General features: G+C 39.2%; 1 protein-coding gene across 6 annotated transcripts in view; it reads right to left on the minus strand.

Moving 5' to 3' along the window:
* PCLO (piccolo presynaptic cytomatrix protein) overlaps positions 1–17,674 on the minus strand; it is a 309,161-nt gene that overhangs the window by 156,870 nt on the left and 134,617 nt on the right. For 5 of the 6 annotated variants that reach the window (XR_013960307.1, XM_080663233.1, XM_080663230.1 and 2 more), the window contains exons 5-6: positions 6,016–11,101; positions 3,636–5,650 (exon numbers count right to left, since the gene is read on the minus strand). Coding sequence is in view for 5 of the 6 variants with exons in the window: in XM_080663233.1 (XP_080519359.1) it covers positions 3,636–5,650; positions 6,016–11,101 (7,101 nt within the window). In the remaining variant the exon portion in view is untranslated. The remainder of the gene's footprint in view (positions 1–3,635; positions 5,651–6,015; positions 11,102–17,674) is intronic. The other variant, XM_080663234.1, reaches the window with a different exon arrangement.

Consider the following 17,674-nt stretch of genomic DNA (forward strand, 5'->3'; position numbering starts at 1 on the left):
ATAGGAATCTGAAATTTCTGGAGAAGCAGCATTATATACACCACCGAATATGAAAGGCACACAGTTAGTAGGAGATTTGAGAGTTATTTTTACCAACTCATGAAGTAAAGCTCTTCAATGATAGTTGACAAATTTCTGTTGAAGGCATACAAATATAGCCCCATGCCAATCCGAGGAAAGGGAACCAAATTTATTGGATACTATTGCCAGACTTAGAAGATGGAGGGTTATAAAAATCACTTCATTTAATCATTATAGATAGGTATTTGATCACTCTACACCAGTTTCCACCCCTTTTTAACTCTTTGGCTTCCGTAAAACATTTTATTTGAAAAAGAGTTCTACTGATAAAAGTTTACATACTGCCTTTCAATTGAAACCATACTGCTTCCTGTGATTTTTCTAAAGCATAATGAAAACACATTACTATCAAGTCACAGCTAAGTAGCAAGCTTAACTATGGGAAGGAATAAATTCCGACTTTGGTTTAGCTATACCTGTTGGGAATTTTCCCAGGGAGCAAACTACAGGATTTAAGAGAAAAGGTGGTAATTTTTTCCATCTTTACTCAGAGTTAAAATTTTGTATCTGTAAAAGGAAGTAGTTACAAGACTCGTTTGGTTACATAAATGTTGTAAAAAAAATAGAATTTGGCTATGGGGCTGTGACTTTAATACCAGGCTGAAGGGGTCTAGAAAAGGGATAACACTAACCTCTTTCAGACATTGAGGAATATTACATAATTCAATAAAATGATCTGAGATAACACGCTGCTCTAGTGATGCCCACTGTGTCTAATACTTTATAATTTTATGTTAATTATTGCTAATTTTAATCAATCAAATGTATATGATATCTTAGGGTTAGCCAGAGCTCAAATGCCAGTAAAACACCAACTAGACAATATATGCTCCTGCCCTGGAACTTCTGTGTCAAAGATGCGACCAAAGTCTATGATGATAAAACCATATTAAGGTTAAAGTTTCTTATGCCACAGAGTTGAATGGGAATGGAATACAATTTAAACCTCTGATGTCCCAGGTTGCACAATTAACACAAATGTTTTGAAACTCTAGGAAGGGGGATTTTACCCACAATGAAAAAATAATAAAGCTTTCCAAAAAAGCTTGTGAAATAGTCACTAAGAAAAAAAAATGTAGGCAAAGAGGAGAAAAAACAAACCTTGAGAAACAGTCAACATTTGCTTGTGAACAAACAAAAAAATGCAGCATAGTGCTTTCATGTGTGTTATGGCTTGAATTGTGTTTCCCTCCCACCCTCAAAAAATATATGTTGTAGCCCTAGTCCCTAATACCTCAGAATGTGAAACTATTTAGAAACAGGGAATTTGCAAAGGTAATCAGTTTAAACCAAGGTCATTTGTGTGGGACCTAATCAATAGGACTGATGTCCTTATTAAGAGGGGAAAGTTAACACAGAGACTGATACGCAGAGTGGGAATACAATGTGAAGAGATACAGGGAGACCATCACCTACAAGACAAGGAATGCTAGAAGCTATCAGAAGCTAGGAGGGAGCCCTGTAACAGCTCCCAGAATCAATCAACCCATCTGATGCCTTGATTTTGGACATTTAGACTCTAGAACTGTGACAAACTTCTGTTGTTCAAGTCACCAGCCCATGATACTTTGTTATGAGAGCCTTGGCACACTAATACAATACATAGGCAAGAAGAACAAAACTTTCTCAGCAGTAGGAGATTAGGCATGACCACTGCCTCTCTGGCCCATCCTTTATTTTCAGTTTTCCAGAGTGTCTGGAAAAGAGCAATGAATGAATGAGATAATGAGTGAATGCAAACAAGAATAAATTTTAAAATGAATAAACCGAATTAAGAGGGATTTAAACTGGAATTTTAGAAAGAGCAGAGGAAATGACAAGATAAAAAGACAGACACCAAGCATGGTATTGAATTAGTAAGAAAATATTAAAAACGTTCAGTAAGTATCAGAAGAGACAAATAAAGGATAAGACTGTAAAATGCAGAGTCTAATATTCTAATTCTGGCCAGATTTTCACTTATTAAGGAACTATGATAAAGTAAAGAGACTATTCTGGGCTTAGTTCCTCACTGGTAAGGTGGCTGGACTGTCTTAGTAGCTAAATTTAGTTCAACTGGTGTTCAGTATTTCAGATATCTACATAAAAATAAAGTGGGAGTGACATTTTAAGCAAAGAAGATAAAAGTTTAGATTATCAATAAGACCAGTGCACTAAGGGCAATTTTTAAATTGAATTAACATATTTATCAATGACCTTCTAAAGAATTATATATTAGAGTATATATTAGATTTTAAGTAGGATATGTCTGCTTTTATTGCTGATTATTAACGTTTCTTATTATCAGCAATTGAGATATTCACAAATGCATCCCAAATATTGATATATGTTCTTTTCCCTTTGAAGCATACCTATATATTTCTAAATAATTAGTAATTATTAATATCTATTATTCAAAGAAATATACTTCTTTTTGCTTTTAAACATCAGGACTAAGGTTTACCTGAGATTATGTTAAAACTAGAGGCCTGGTGCACAAAATTTGTGCACTTGGGGGGGTGTCCCTCAGCCCAGCCTGCACCTTCTCACTGTCGCGGGCCTAAGCCGGCATTTGGACATCCTTAGCGCTGCCACAGAGGCGGGAGAGCCTCTCACCACCGCCGCTACGCTCGCCAGCCGTGAGCCCAGCTTCTGACTGAGTGACACTCCCCCTGTTGGAGCACAATGACCACCAGGGGGCAGCTCCTGTGTTGAGCATCTGCCCCCCTGGTGGTCAGTGCACATCATACTGAGCAGTCATTCCACTGTTCGGTCGATTTGCATATTAGCTTTTTATTATATAGGATGGTTGCCAGAAACAAAGTAAGTATGGATGAACTATGAACATCATATTACACTTTCATCAGCCTGCCCTAGAAATGTTCCTTAAAGCGTAAATGTCCTAGTCATCATTCTGGACACTTGTATCAACACTCTTTTCAGTTTTCCTTCTCCTACTTGCTTAACTCCAATCTGCTGAGTCTTCATCATCAGTTTGCACACCACTGTCTACTATATTTTTAAAACAGTGGGGATCCTCTGCCATATTTTCCCCTGTCTCATCGTACTGTCTTAGGACTTTAGCTCCAGAACTTCTCTAAGTTGCTTTTATGAAAACATTCTGGCTTGAGGAAGAAGAAACTAACTAGATAATTTCCAAAGACCCTCCCACTGAAAATTCCAATATCCATGGGTCTAAATTTATGGCCATCCTTTGTCTTATCTGTTTATGCCCTATGTTTAAACCATCACTGAATGTGAACATTAATTATATTCACTGAAATCACAGTCTACAATGAATGCTTGGGAGAATTCAAGATGAGAACAAAACTTTCAGTCTCATTGTCAAAAATAATGAACTTCTTTCTCTCTTTGGCTCACAAAATAGTAAATTTTCTTTTTGTGGGAATGTATACATTTCTATTTTTTCCTCAAATCACTAATGAAATGATACTCACTGAAATTTTGTATTAGGTTCCCAAGGTACCAGGAGCTTTATGGCTTCCTAAAGTCTGCAAACACATGGTTAGCATCAACTCATCCATTGTCTTCTAACTGAAAAGAATCACTCTTACCGTGTAGCCCTCGATATACTGAAAAGGAGCCCTGGAACTTTCGTCTGCTGTTGGACTCAGAGGCTTGGGGTCAGACATGGACCGCTGCATCATCTTGGCTGTCTTAGGACTCGCTGGGGGAACTTTAGCCATGTCTGGATGCAGTACTTTCTGTGGACTTATATCATCAGGGAGGGGTTTTTCATAAGGTACAAAGGCTGATTCTAAGGCTTTGCCTGGTGAAAGTGGTGAGATGGGTGAATAAAGGACTTTTGGAGATTTGGGTGGGGAAGGAGCCAGCTGTAGTGTGGAATCTGGCCGAAGGTGAGATGAATAACCAATCTCTAAAGGTGTAGGGCGTTTCTTGTCTTTGGGTGGAGATGTGGCACTCAAATATTGAGGACTTTGTGTTTCTGAATCTGCTTCTGTTTGACATCCTAAACTGCCCCCTTTGTAAGTCTTTTCAGGTGCTGAAATGTGTTTAATTATTTCTACCTTGGCATCCACGTGCGCCCGTATCGAAGGTGTTCGTATGGTTCCAACTGGTTCAGTTTGCACAGATATCTCTGCCACTGTCTGAACTCCTATGCTGGAGACTTTGGAAAGGGGTTTGGTCTTCTCAGCCTCTGTAGTGCTATCGCCATACTTTGCTACACGAGTTTTTCTCCTTGATCTAGTAGGCATGTCCCATTCATCCTGATCTTCATCATCAGTTTGGACACTTGTATCAACACTCCTTTTAGTTTTCCTCCTCCTACTCGCGTAACTCCGATCTGCTGCATCTTCATCATCAGTTTGTACACCACTGTCTACTATTTTTTTAAAACAGCGGGGATCCTCTGCCATATTTTCCCCTGTCTCATCATACTGTCCATGGATTTTAGCTCCAGAACTTCTCTTTTTGGGTTGTTTTTCATCTTTTACAACAACGTCTGTTATAGGTATTTCTGAAACTGTACTCAGGATGCCGGGTGGGGCAATGTACTGAGTAACACCATCAGACTGAACTGTGTACCATCCTTGGCTTTGTGGTATTTCAATAGCCACAACGGCTGAGGCTGTGGTGGTTGCATCCTCAGCCGTCCAAAACTGACCACCTTCTGGGGCAGCATACTGCCCTTCCAACATCGCCTGCTCTGTCGTGGTTTGTGGAGAAGCAGTTCCAGAGGGATCATAGTTGTACTGGTAGATCTGGCGAATCTTCTGCTCCTCTAGCTGCTGGTGAAGCTTTTGCTGCAGCTGTTGGATCTGCTCCAGCTGTAACTGTTGCTGAGCTAATGTCTCCTGCCTCATCATGAACTGGGCTTGACGCTCCTCTTCCTGCTGATAGAGAAGGTGGTGCTTCATAGACTGCAGTTCCTCCAGCTTTTTTTGAACCATCATCTTTTCCTGTTCTCGGTATCTTTGAATTTCCTGACGCTCCCACTCCAATTCCTCAGCAAAACGCTGTTGCTTAATTTTCTCCAGCTCCAAGAGCTCACGCTCTAAGTCTAGCTGCTGTTGTTGTTTATCTTCTTCAGGGACAATTAAAAGAGCACTTTCATCTCCCACCACTTCAGAAAACACTTCAGATGCTGTGGTTAACGTGGGAACTGAGTCTATTGTCTCAGTGGTGAGAGTTTCCATAGTAATAGTTTGTAGACTGGCATTGATATCAATACCAGTTACTACAATGTCTGTTTCAGATGCCCCTGTTGTTAGAAAATATGATCTAGGCATTGGCTGGCTCTGGTGCAGTGTGGATAATGAAGTCACTGCATCAGTTGTGTGCACACCAGACAGATCCCTCACAGTGGTGCTGAAAATGGAGCCAGGTTGTGTGGTGATAGCAAATGTGGAGGGAATTGGAGTTGCCTCTGAAGAATAGACAACATCATTAGTTGACCTCAAAACACTCCCCACACCATACTGGGATCCTGGAGGTGGAGTCATTCTCGCTGTGGAATACTGTGGGGTACTAATCCCAATTCCTGAAATGACTTGTCGTGTTTCTGGATATGCACCTGCAGTCTTGCTTGAATAATCCATTACCTCACCTGAAATACAGGGTAGAGTTACAGTCCAGTTCCAAAAAGGAATGATGCTTTGGGAATTTGAAAGAGCTCTCAATCTTGATGAACATAATGAATGGAACCACATGCAAATTCATTGGTTAACCTAATTAGATGCCGAAGAAAAGCAATGTTGAACATGCAGGCACATGCAGGTGACTTTGGGCAGAATAAATTTTAAAAAATGAAGAAATAAAAGCGCACATGTACTCCAAAATATGTTGCCAAAATATTCAAAGAAAGAGAAAAAGTAACAAAATGGAAAAAGGGGCCACATTTTCATCCTGAAATGAGATGAGGAACACCATAATGATATTTCAAGGAAAGGTCTGCAGCGACATCATACTGACCTGTAGAACTTCTCCCTGAAGTTAGATCTACTGCTGCATCAGTTTCTCCTGAATAACCAAAAGCATTCTTACTTTTATAGAAAAAATGTCCAGCTTCTGCTAAATTAGTGTCAGACATGGAAGGCTTCATTCCCCCAACCCCTCTGTAACCATATGGCCCTGATCGGTCATACTGATAGTGGTCATCCCTGTAACCAAACCGATCCTCAGGAAGAGTAGTTGCAGGCTGCTGTGCTGTGCAGCTCCTCCCGAAAGGTAACTTGTAAACTACATCACAACACACAGCTCTCCTCCCGGCAGTCAGATCAACCGGCTTTTCATCATCCTCTATTATTTTGGTCACCACACTTGAAGTAGATTCATCCATTGTTACAACAGTTCTATGAGACTTTGTTGTACTGAGATCCACTGCCTCTCCATCAGTGATGCCCTGGGATGTGGTGCTATCAGTCCATCCATTTGTGACACCAACAGGAGGCACAGTAATAGGCTTTGCAGTAGCCAGTGTCATTGCCTGTGCTGAAGTACTTAAAGATAAGTTTATTGGTGCTTCCTGCTTAACTGTAGGGAAGGATTGGCCTCTTGGTATCCTGTAAGGGGGCTCAGTGTGCTTTGATGTAGTAAGCTGAAGTGGTGTTGCTGTTGCATGTTCTATACTCACTAGGCTTTCTGGGCCTGCAGTATAACTTGCACTAGCTGTGCACGTGACAGCAGTCACCGTCTCAGGGACCAGGGATATCGGAGTCACTACTGATGAAGTTGCACTGAGATTTATAATAGAGGGTTGGACAGCACTGATTTGTCTCCCATAAGCTTCTTTTGTTGAGGTCTGTCTTTTCACATCCATTGCAGAAGCAGAAAGATCCATACATTTCTCAGTTCCTTTAACTTCTACTTTTGGTGCTGTACGCAAATCGATGGCATCACCGATAAGCTGCAACTTTCCATTTTCTTTATGCTGATGCTTTTCTAAATGTAGGGTATCTAAAGCAAGAGGCTCTGGGGGAATTGTTATGGAGATGCTGCTGAGACCAACACTAGGGACTGTACTTCTGGTTGCTGGAATCTCAGCCTTAGAAACTTCAGTTGTAAGAAACGGTGTAACTGAAACTGGGGCTGCTTGACATGAAGATAGTGTTGTGACAGGGATAGCAGAAAATGTCTCCAAAGCCCCTGAGATGTGAAGGCTCTGTTCTGATGAATATGACATTTCTGCAGCTGTCATAGGAGGAACTACAGAAAATACAGGTTCAGTGGCAATCATATCTCTGAGAGGTGATCCCAAGGGCCAACTGGTAATTGCTTGACTAGAAGAATCTGTTGGAGTCCCAGGTTCAGATGGCAATGTGATAACCACGTAAGTTTCCATGAGGGATTTGGAAAATCTTGGTGAGGACTTATTAGAATGAGGGGAAAGTGGGGAGGTAGGGGAAGGCAATTTATAATCTGCTGTAGTGACTAAATTTAATGTCATATTTGAAGTTGAAGATAAACCTGTTGGTTTGGGGTATGTATCTGTTGGTTTTTGTGTAGGTCCTGGATGCTGAGAAATGGGGGGTTTGGGGGCGATGGGAGGTTTGCTTGGCTCAGGTCTGTGGGTAAATACAAGTCTAGATGGAATGGAAGATGGCTTAGGAGGAACTGGAGGAGGTGCAGTGGTACATATTTTTGTTATAGGTAATCCATTACTCCTTGAAACAGCTGTGGTCTCTATAGCAGTAACAGTGTCAACTAGAGATGCAGCTGTCATAGTTAGAGTCACTGGAGCTGTAACTGTTAATTTTTTCTTAGGATGAATAGCAGGTTTAGGTGAGGTTGGTGGAGGAAGTGGTGGAGGAGGCGGGGGAGGGGGAGGGGGAGGAGGAGGAGGGGGAGGTGGAGGAGGAGGAGGAGGTTGAGCTGATGTGTCCAAAGAAGAGCTTCGTAGGAATGGGTGCTTTTTAGTTGGAAGAGAGGAAACTGAAGGACCGCCCGATGGTAACTGAGATGCAGGTTTTGCTTGACCAAAGATCTCTCCAGATACAAAGCATGCAGCTGAAACTTGCTCCTTCATTGGAAAGGCTATTCCAGAAGGTGGTTGATCAAACACCATTTCAGATAAGCTAGTTTTAGCTAGTTCAGCCTCAGAATCCTTCCTTTTACCTCTGTAAGCTTCCAAAACTTCCAGAATGATTCCATTCCCAGTTTCCTTCTTGGCTTTCTTCACCGAGTCCTTTTCAGATATAGATAAGTCAGTGGAAATAGTGTCAGCAATTAGCCCCTTGGGTTTAGTTTCTTCAGATTCTAAGATAGAAGGTGTCATATCAGATAAGGAAATTGAAATATGATCAGTACTAGTTCTACCATCTGGTAAGGTAGTCTGATCTAAAGATATACTTATTTCTTCTGGATAGTCTATGATGCTGCCTTGAAAATATGTTGAAGAAGAAATATCCCCAGGATCTTCTAATTTAGTTACTATATCCACTGGCTCTGGATAAACTGTAGTTATGCTATCCAGGGTAGTAATGGGTGAGGAGCTATCTGTGGTACAAACCGAAGAAACAGATGATGTGAGGGAAGGTGTGTCAGAGGGTGGGACAGATGTAGCACTTTCTGAAGGCTCAGAGTAGGTCAAAATCAGTGATTCATGGGCAATTATCTCTTGAATTTCTCTCGTGTAATCAGTTACATATTCATCTTCAATTTCCTCTGTTGAAAAATGTTGGGTTATTTTAACATCTGGAATTGAGAGTGTTGCACTGCTGGTTGAATCTGTAAGAGATGCTCCTGAAAGAATACTTGATGTCAAAGATTCATCAGGCAACCTATCAAAGTCCATAGTGGCCTCTGTTATGTCTTCCCTGATAGGGGGTTGGGTTGGACTGGATTCAGGTGTTAACTGCATCTGTTGCCTCTTCATGAGTTCTTCATAGGCAGCATCAGCATCTAGTAACTTTTTTTCTTCACTGGCAGAAGTTACCATACTATCCAGATCTACTATCTCATGGCTTTCTGGGATGATATAGGAACTTGAAACAACATCTTCTTGAGGCACAACAGAATGTAAGCTTTCTAACTCATAAAACTCTTTCTGGAGGTCTGTAATTTTCTGCATAGGATCATCATAAATCTGTTCTGGAAGTCTTATTTTTTGCTCTCTCCCTCTCTGCTGCATAAATCCATTTTCATCTTCTTGCCTTGTTAGCAGACCATCATCGACTGAACCATTGTATGTGTCCTCTACTAAAGACTCATAAATGTAATCCTCTATTAGCATCCCACCATACAAAGGCTCCTTTTCAAACATTTCATCTCGTTCATTTGCAGCTGGAAAAGCTTTGAATTTGTGAGTTTTATGCATCATTTCTTCATACATCTCCTCAGCACTTTTTAATGCCTTTTGGCCACCTTCTTTCTGCATAATAGAATGCTCATCTGTTGGTGAGTATAAAGACACAGCTGTGGGCAATTTATAAACTTTCTGCACTTCAATTATTTTTTCTGGGCTTATTTCAAAACCCTCTGGATCTGACTCTATGCTAGGTGAGTATTCAGAACAAGAAGATCGATGGAGCTCCTCCATTTCTGCAGCCTGACGTAATTCTTCTGTTGGAGATGCATCTTCAATAGGAGAGAGATTACTGGGTGGTGTCTTTGGTCGTTCCCTCCTTCTCTGAGCTCGAAGTTCATCTTTGTCTTTCTTTGATTTTTTACTAGAACTTTTTCTTTGTTGCTGTTCTAATTCCCGCTGCTTTTCTTGCTCCTTCAATAATTCTTCTTCCTCTCTCAATTCTTCTTCCTCTGAAGAATCTTCAATAGTCGGTAAAAGAGGACCATGTGACCTGTGCCTAGCTTTGCGTTGCTGCTTGCTCTCCCCTTTTTTGTGACTTGGGCTACTGTCACTGTCCTCATCAAGCGATGACACTGATGTAGGGGATGTGCCAGGAGTGAAGCTGGAAGCATGAAGACTAGAAGATCCTTCCCCCCTTGACCTATCTTCTGGAGAGTCTGTCAGGCTTTCCATTTCTAATTCTGGCTCTTCATCAAAATATAAAGCTGTTTTTTTCTGTGATGACTCTGCAGAATACTTATCTGCTATCGTGCTGTTGAGTTCAATCGTTTTAAATCGACGCAGCCCTCCTCCTCCAGCAACTACAAGTTCTTCACTCTCCTGACTTTTAGTTTCTCTGTATTTAATTTCAGGACTTTCGTCAAATGTCTCATCATCTTCATCATGCCATGAATGGCGCCTCCCTGCATCTTCCTCAAAGCTTGTGCTACTTTTTCGAGTCAGTCGCTTGTGTTTCCCTGCTGTTACTTTCCCTTTTCCTTTTGTTTCTTCCTTCTTCTGGCTCTCAATAATACCACTAATCTGTTTGAGCTGGTTCCTAATGAACTCATCGTCCTCAGAACCTGAAGCGTCTTCATCAGCACTCATTTCTCTGATTTGCTTTCGAATAAAGTCCTCCTCTTCACCTGATCCTTGGCTATCTTCCTGTTTATACTCATCACTGCTTGATGAACCGACACTAGTTCTCCGCTTCCTTTGTGGAACAGGTGAGTTTTCACTTTCACTACTGTCTTCAACGGAATCATAAGGCTGTCTTCTTGTAGTTATGTCATCAACAAACTCAGACTTTTCTTTGTGGTCCTTTCTGGGAGGAGTGTCTTGTTGGCCATCTTTTGTAAAAGTATCTTTTGCTTCTTGACTCTCTTTGAGCTTCTCTTCTGAAACTGTAGTTTCCATTGTTTGAGTTAAACTCTGAGTTATCTGCTCCTCCTTAGGCTGCTCAGGAGAAACCTCTTGGGGCTGTGTTTTCCTTTCTGACTTTTCTTCAATAAGTGTACTTGCCTGGGCTTCCAAAATGGAGAGGACTGTACTTTCTAACTTAGCCAAGTCTGAGGGGCTGGAAGGGCTGCTTTCTTGTGAAAACGAGTCCTTTTTGAGTCCCTTGAGCAAATCCTTTTCATCACTTGGAATAAGACTTGGGATTTCACCAAGTGAGCCTGATATGCCATCAGAAGAATATCCTGTGTCACTTAGACCTTGTGGGCTTTTCGGCTGTTGAGAACTTGAGGTGTCTGATTTGTCATCTTCCTTTTCCTAGCAGGGAGGAAAAGATACAGGAAAACTTAACGTGATTAAACTAATAAAATGGCCTCTCCATTACTCCCAAATAACTATTATGAACAGAGAAAAAAAAAAGTATATGAAACTTTTTCAAATGTAAGGCAATATTGTTTTAAATAAATCTTTGCATGGGGGAAAAAAGAAAATAGTTAATACATATTGATTAAGGTTAGTTTTCATTTGATTAAATGTCAATTTGAAATGACATTTTTAGTCCATTAGTGCTCTATCCTTCTACATTTCAATATCATTTAGCTTCAGAAATATAATTTTCTTTCTCAGCATATTTACTTTTGGATATAATTCAAATTATTAAAGAAAAATTTTAATGATATGTTTCTACTGACATAACTAATACTTTTGGATTATGAGGACAGGCAAAGAAAGGAAGAATCAGAGGAGGGCCTTTACTTGGCTCTAAGACTATGGGATGTTGGAAAATTGACTTAACAAAAGTAAGTATATATCATTTGGTGCCATAATGATATTTGCCCCACCGATCACAAAGAATTTTTTTCCTGAGAGATATTCAAACAAGGCTGTGTTTTTAAAAAAATGTAAACCACTATATTTACTTGGTATCACAGTTAATATTACAATGCTATATAACATGTGACTGTTTAGGAATTATAAACTTTGCAAAAGTAATTGGTCTGGCTCATAGCTTCAGTAAAAGAGAAATAGCTATTATTTTTGTAGCGCTGTGAATCACATTTATCTTCAGTATCCCACCTCAAAGATATTTAACAAATATCTCTTATAATTGTCTCTTGACTTTGGAAATACTTGTATTTTTACCTTTATGGTATTTCAAAGTCAGCTTCCTTCAACCAGCACAACTAACTTTATGAATGGACATATGGGCTTTCCAGGGAGCTGGGACACAGAGTAGACAAATCATAGGCTTAAACTACTTATTTCACTTGATAAAACAATGATAACAATATGATTCAAGAATCAGAGGCCTTAAATAAAAAATATGTTAAAGACTTCGTGCATAAGTCTAAGTGAAAAAAAAAAAAACACAAAAAAAATTCTGAGCAAAACGAAACACAGCTGATCCAGTTAGTTTCCATTTTCAAAGGAGAACATAAAATAAATAAATAAATAAATAAAAACACACACCCACAGCCCTAGGAAAGGAAGAGGGAAGGTGAAGAGCTGCACGAGGACATGCTCTGTTTGACGCTGACCTATGGAGTCACCCTGGGTTCCACTAAGTCTTTGTCTTGAACTAACCATCTCAGTATTTTCAGTGGGTGTGTAGGCCTGGGCTCCTCCAACCTATCTACAGCCGAAACGAACAAATGTCAGGTCGGGTAACAAACAACAAACATGCAAAGACATCTTTCTTCTTTCCTGCCTTCCTTCCCTCCTGCCTCTCTTCCTTCCTTCCTTCTTTTTCTCCTCTTCCATCTTCGACGGCTTCTCCTCATCCTCCTTTTACCTATGAAGTTCTCAAACATAAAAGTTGTTGGCTTGATATTAATTTTACATTCATTTTCACCTCACTAGCTGTCTTTTTTCTATATGGTCAGATATGTATCTTGAACACATCGTAGAGTAAAATGCTTTTGCTGAATTTACAACATGACTCAATTAAAAGTCTGATATATGTTTCACACCGTTAGTCCAAAAAGCAATGTCAACTCTTTGGTTGACCAATAATTAATTTCTCTGGACCATTTCAGATGTCTGTGCAGAAAAGGGTTACTTATCTGCAGTTATGAGACTATAGTAGTAGGGGTAATGAGCCCCCAACCAACTGTGGTTCCTTTCTCTTCGGAGCTACACATAAAAGAGGTAAGCATGACAAAACAGTCTTCTAATAAGAGCTTTCTGGATGGTCACAGTGGAGGGATATTTCCATCTCCTTGCATTCCACAGAAAGCCAGAGCACATTTTTTTTTTTTAGTCCAATATACTCTCTATGTCGTTCCTTGTCATCTTTCCCAAGCTTCACTAAGGTCACTACCATAAGCACACGGGTGGAGAATCTAAGCTTCTTTTGAATAAAAGGGCAAGAAAATGATCTTTCATAATTAAAGTTTGATGGTATCACTTATATTCTTTATTTTGTGTCTGCATATATCATAAAACATAACAATGTAAGGAAGCTATACATATATAAGAAATGTTACTATTGTTATTTATAACAATTCATTGAGTATAATAAAATATTAATTATAATTTTATACAATAAGTTCTGAAGATTCTAGTGACATTTTACAAAAATAAGATTACGACTAGACATATATAATGTGTCAAAAGAAATGAAGATACATTATACAGAAGACTAACACACATAAATAACAAAATACCTACCCTACAATACCCTTTATGTAGCCTTTCACCTTATGTTCATCCTTTCCTTCTTTTTTAGTAAATATGTTCTACCCCCTCCCCGCCTGCCTCCGTCTCCGTGGTCTCTTTCCTCACAGGACTCATTCATAATTTACCTATAATGATGCTATGATGATTCCTCCCCACTAAGGACTCCTCTTCTCCATATTATAAGGTGGCAAAAGCTGGGAAGATTTTGTTCTACAGGTTTGTGGGTCTAGATACAATGTTTAGAGTGGTTAATAAGGAAATCAAATTAGGTGACCAAGAGACATTTGGCTAAACCAGTGGTCGGCAAACTCATTAGTCAACAGAGCCAAATATCAACAGTACAACAATTGAAATTTCTTTTGAGGGCCAAATTTTTTAAACTTACACTATATAGGTAGGTACACTGTTATTAACTTAATTAGGGTACTCCTTCAATCGCACTGTATGTGCATGCCCGCATGTGGTATTTTGTGGAAGAGCCACACTCAAGGGGCCAAAGAGCTGCATGTGGCTCGGGAGCCGCGGTTTGCCGACCACTGGGCTAAACTGTTCAGAAGGAACATTTGGTCATGTACTTACTGTACCATAATATATTGAAAAAAATCATAAAGTCAATTTTTATCATACTAAGTAGCATAAGTGTAACGTCCCCTGACACAGGTGAGTGGCCTGCTTCTTCATTTTGCTGTTAGCTTATTAATAATAAGAACATATACAAACCAGGCCCTCTGCCTCTTTGATTTAAGGCAGCTATACATTCATCTTTAATTCTGCTGCTAAAATTGAAACAAAATGTTTTTCTTCATATACAAAGATCAGCACAATGAGATACTCATATGTCCACCCATTTGTCCTTCTTGTGGCTAGCCACTCTCCTTCGTGAGATACCTGGTGTGAGGACTAGTACAATTTGTATCCATGTGGCTAAACAGTCTATACAGATTTAACATAGCAAAACCTTGCTTCATAATTTATGTTTTCTAACAAGGTAATAATTTGATCAAAAATGAAAGAGTAGATGGAACTGAGAAGAATGTAAAACAGTGTGTAAGTTGGTTCTGATTTTTCTCTAATTATTCAAACTTCAAATGGATGTCTGAAGTACTGTAACTTGAGAAACAATCAAAGGATGTATGTGAGGAAGGAATCATTGGGATCATTTTCTCCCAAATGTCTCTAGAACTAAAAGATTGAGTTTTATCTTAGTTGCTTAAAAAATGCATGGATGTGTCCGGCCGGCGTGGCTCAGTGGTCAAACGTCAGCCTCTGAACCAGGACATCACAGTTCAATTCCTGGTTGGGGCACATGCCTGGGTTGCAGGCTGGATCCCCAGTGTGGGGCGTGCAGGAGTCAGCTGATCAATGATCCTCTCTCATCATTGATGTTTCTATCTCTCCTTCCCTCTCCCTTCCTCTCTGAAATCAATAAAAATATATTTTTAAAAATGCGTGGCTGCAAACTTACTTTTGAGAAAAATATTAAGCCACTTACTTTTTAAGGTTTAATGAAGTGAATATATTCAAAGGGTTCTAAGTTACATACATATATAACACATATACATAAATATCACTGAATTTCCTTACATTTATTATTTCTTCATTTGAATAATCAAGTTGAAATTAATTATCTATTTCATTTTTTACAAAATACATCTGGAATGACCTGAAATTATTACATAAGAATAAAAGTCCAGGTATCTACCCTGTGCATGAGAATTTTGTTTGTCATCTTATTAGTGGTTCTCAACCTTTCTAATGCCACGACCCTTTAATACAGTTCCTCATGTTGTGGTGACCCCCAACCATAAAATTATTTTCGTTGCTACTTCATAACTGTAATTTTGCTACTGTTATGAATCATAATGTAAATATCTGTGTTTTCCGATGGTCTTAGGCGACCCTGCTAGCGGTTCTCAACATGTGGGTCGCGAATAAATTTTAATTCCACTTGACAAAACATTTTGAAAGACAGGAATGAATGGAAAGAAAATGATGTGACAACAAAGAAATGCAAATGATATACTATAATAATATGAATTACACAAGTGACAAGTTAATGAATAAATAAAATAAATATATTAACAAAGTAAAAAAATTACACAAAGTGTTAGGGATTATAGTGGGAGCTGCCAAGAGATACAAATAATTATAATAATGAAAAGGCAGTATGTTAAAATATCAAAAAAAGAAGCCTTGTGTTTCTTACCCTTTGCAACAGCATGAATGGACCTAGAGAATATTATGCAGATTGAATAAGTCAGTCAGGGAAAGACAAATATCAAATGATCTCACTTATACGTGAAATCTAATGACCATATTAAACTGACGAACAAAACAGGCCCAGAGGCATGGATGCATGGAACAGACGGATATATCTAAGGGGCGTGGGGGGACAGGAAGAGATTAACCAAAGACTTTATATATACACTAGAGGCCCAGTGTACAAATTCGTACACAGGTGGGGTCCCTCAGCCTGGCTGGCGATCGGAGCCAATTGGGGCTGTCTCACCCAGTCCTGATCGGGGCCAGCGGGCCAGGAGGAGGGACCACGGAAGGTTCGCCAGCCATGGGAGGTTGGCTGTGGGAGCACACTGACCACCAAGGGTCAGCTCTTGCATTGATCCTCTGCCCCCTGGTGGTCAGTGTGTGTCATAGTTACCGGCCGGTCATCTGTTTGTCCAGCTGAAGGGTCACTTAGGCTTTTATATCTATAGATATGCATAAACAAGGGACACAGACAATAGTGATGAAGGCCTAGATGGGGCAGGGACTGGGAACAGAGGGAACTGGGGACATCCGTAATACTATTTAACAATTTAAAAAAAAGAAAAAAGCATTGTGTATAGTGTTTGAGAAGCTCAGCTTTTATAATCAGAACTGGACTAGAACCTTAGCTTTGCTGTTTCCTAGAGCTTACCCCTCTTTAAAACAGCTTTGATATTTACCTTATCATTAGTTATGTGGATTAAATGATAGAGAATGGACTTAACATAGTACACAGAATAGAGTAACAGGTAAATTAAGAGTATTATTTTGGTTTCCAGCAAAAGCTAACTTAAAACTGATCAATATGGGGAGTTCAGCAGCAAAAGTGAGTGCCACCAGGGAGAGGAGCGGCCAGGTGTGACTTTTCTGATAGGGCTGATGGAAGGGTGCACTATCAGGGCACAGAGAAGGACTAAGTACAGGTTCAGGAGGGAGAACACACACATTACATTCAGGAATTACACAAAGGCCTATTGACTGGTTTTCTGTTTCTTACTTTGTGGGCAATATTAGGTTGTTTGAAGTTATTTTGGAGCCATACTTCAGAGCGCTGAAAAAGCCAAGCTCAGCTGTTAAGTCAGGAGCCTTGATCGTGGGATACAGAAACCTGGGCAAGTATACCAAATTATCTAATGGACCATAGGAAGGAAACATTAAGATTTTTATTGTATTTTCAATCTAAAATTACAATTTGCTAACTTTAATGAAAAGACTGACACCACTATTTATTTGTTTCTCATGTCAGTTGGTCACATGGTCTGGGAGAATCCTGGGAGAAAACTGAAGTTATATTGTAAGGAAAAGATATAGTGAGGCAGTCATTTCATTTGCTCACCTTTATATAACAGCTTATTATTTTTTTGTTGTGTTTTGTTAGGCAGATTTGTGGCTTGTATTACCCAGTTTCAACTAAACCACCTTTTCTATAATAGGTAAGTGGTAGACAAAATATTCTTTAAAAATATTTTCACAAAAAAAGCATGTGTTAAGGATAATACTAATAATGTAAGAAACATAAAGCAAGTAATAAAGAAGCTTACACTCTGTATTGTTATAAGCTTTTTATCAACTTTTCAAGGTAAAAGCAATGATTACCAAGTTGAATCAGTTCTGACACAAGTTGGTCAAAAATGTTTGATGGTACCGGAAAACTATTCAATATCTATATTTACATCTATTTTTGCTAATAACACATTTGCCTACACACACAATGTGTTTTTGCATTATAGTAAGTAATATTATGACAGGATCAGAAACTCACATTATTTTCAGTAAATAAGTACCAGTATTCTAGTACTTTACAAATTTTTAGTAAATTGAGTAATAAAGACATAATATTCATATGCATTTTCTTACTAGTGTAAGATAAAAGGTCATATGTCATTTGGTGAAAGTTGTTTTTTCTGCCATGTAAAAATAGCAAAAGTAATATGTAGAAACTAATAT

This window comes from Plecotus auritus (genome assembly GCF_963455305.1).
Source record: "Plecotus auritus genome assembly, chromosome: 4".
Taxonomy (NCBI): Eukaryota; Metazoa; Chordata; class Mammalia; order Chiroptera; family Vespertilionidae; genus Plecotus; species Plecotus auritus.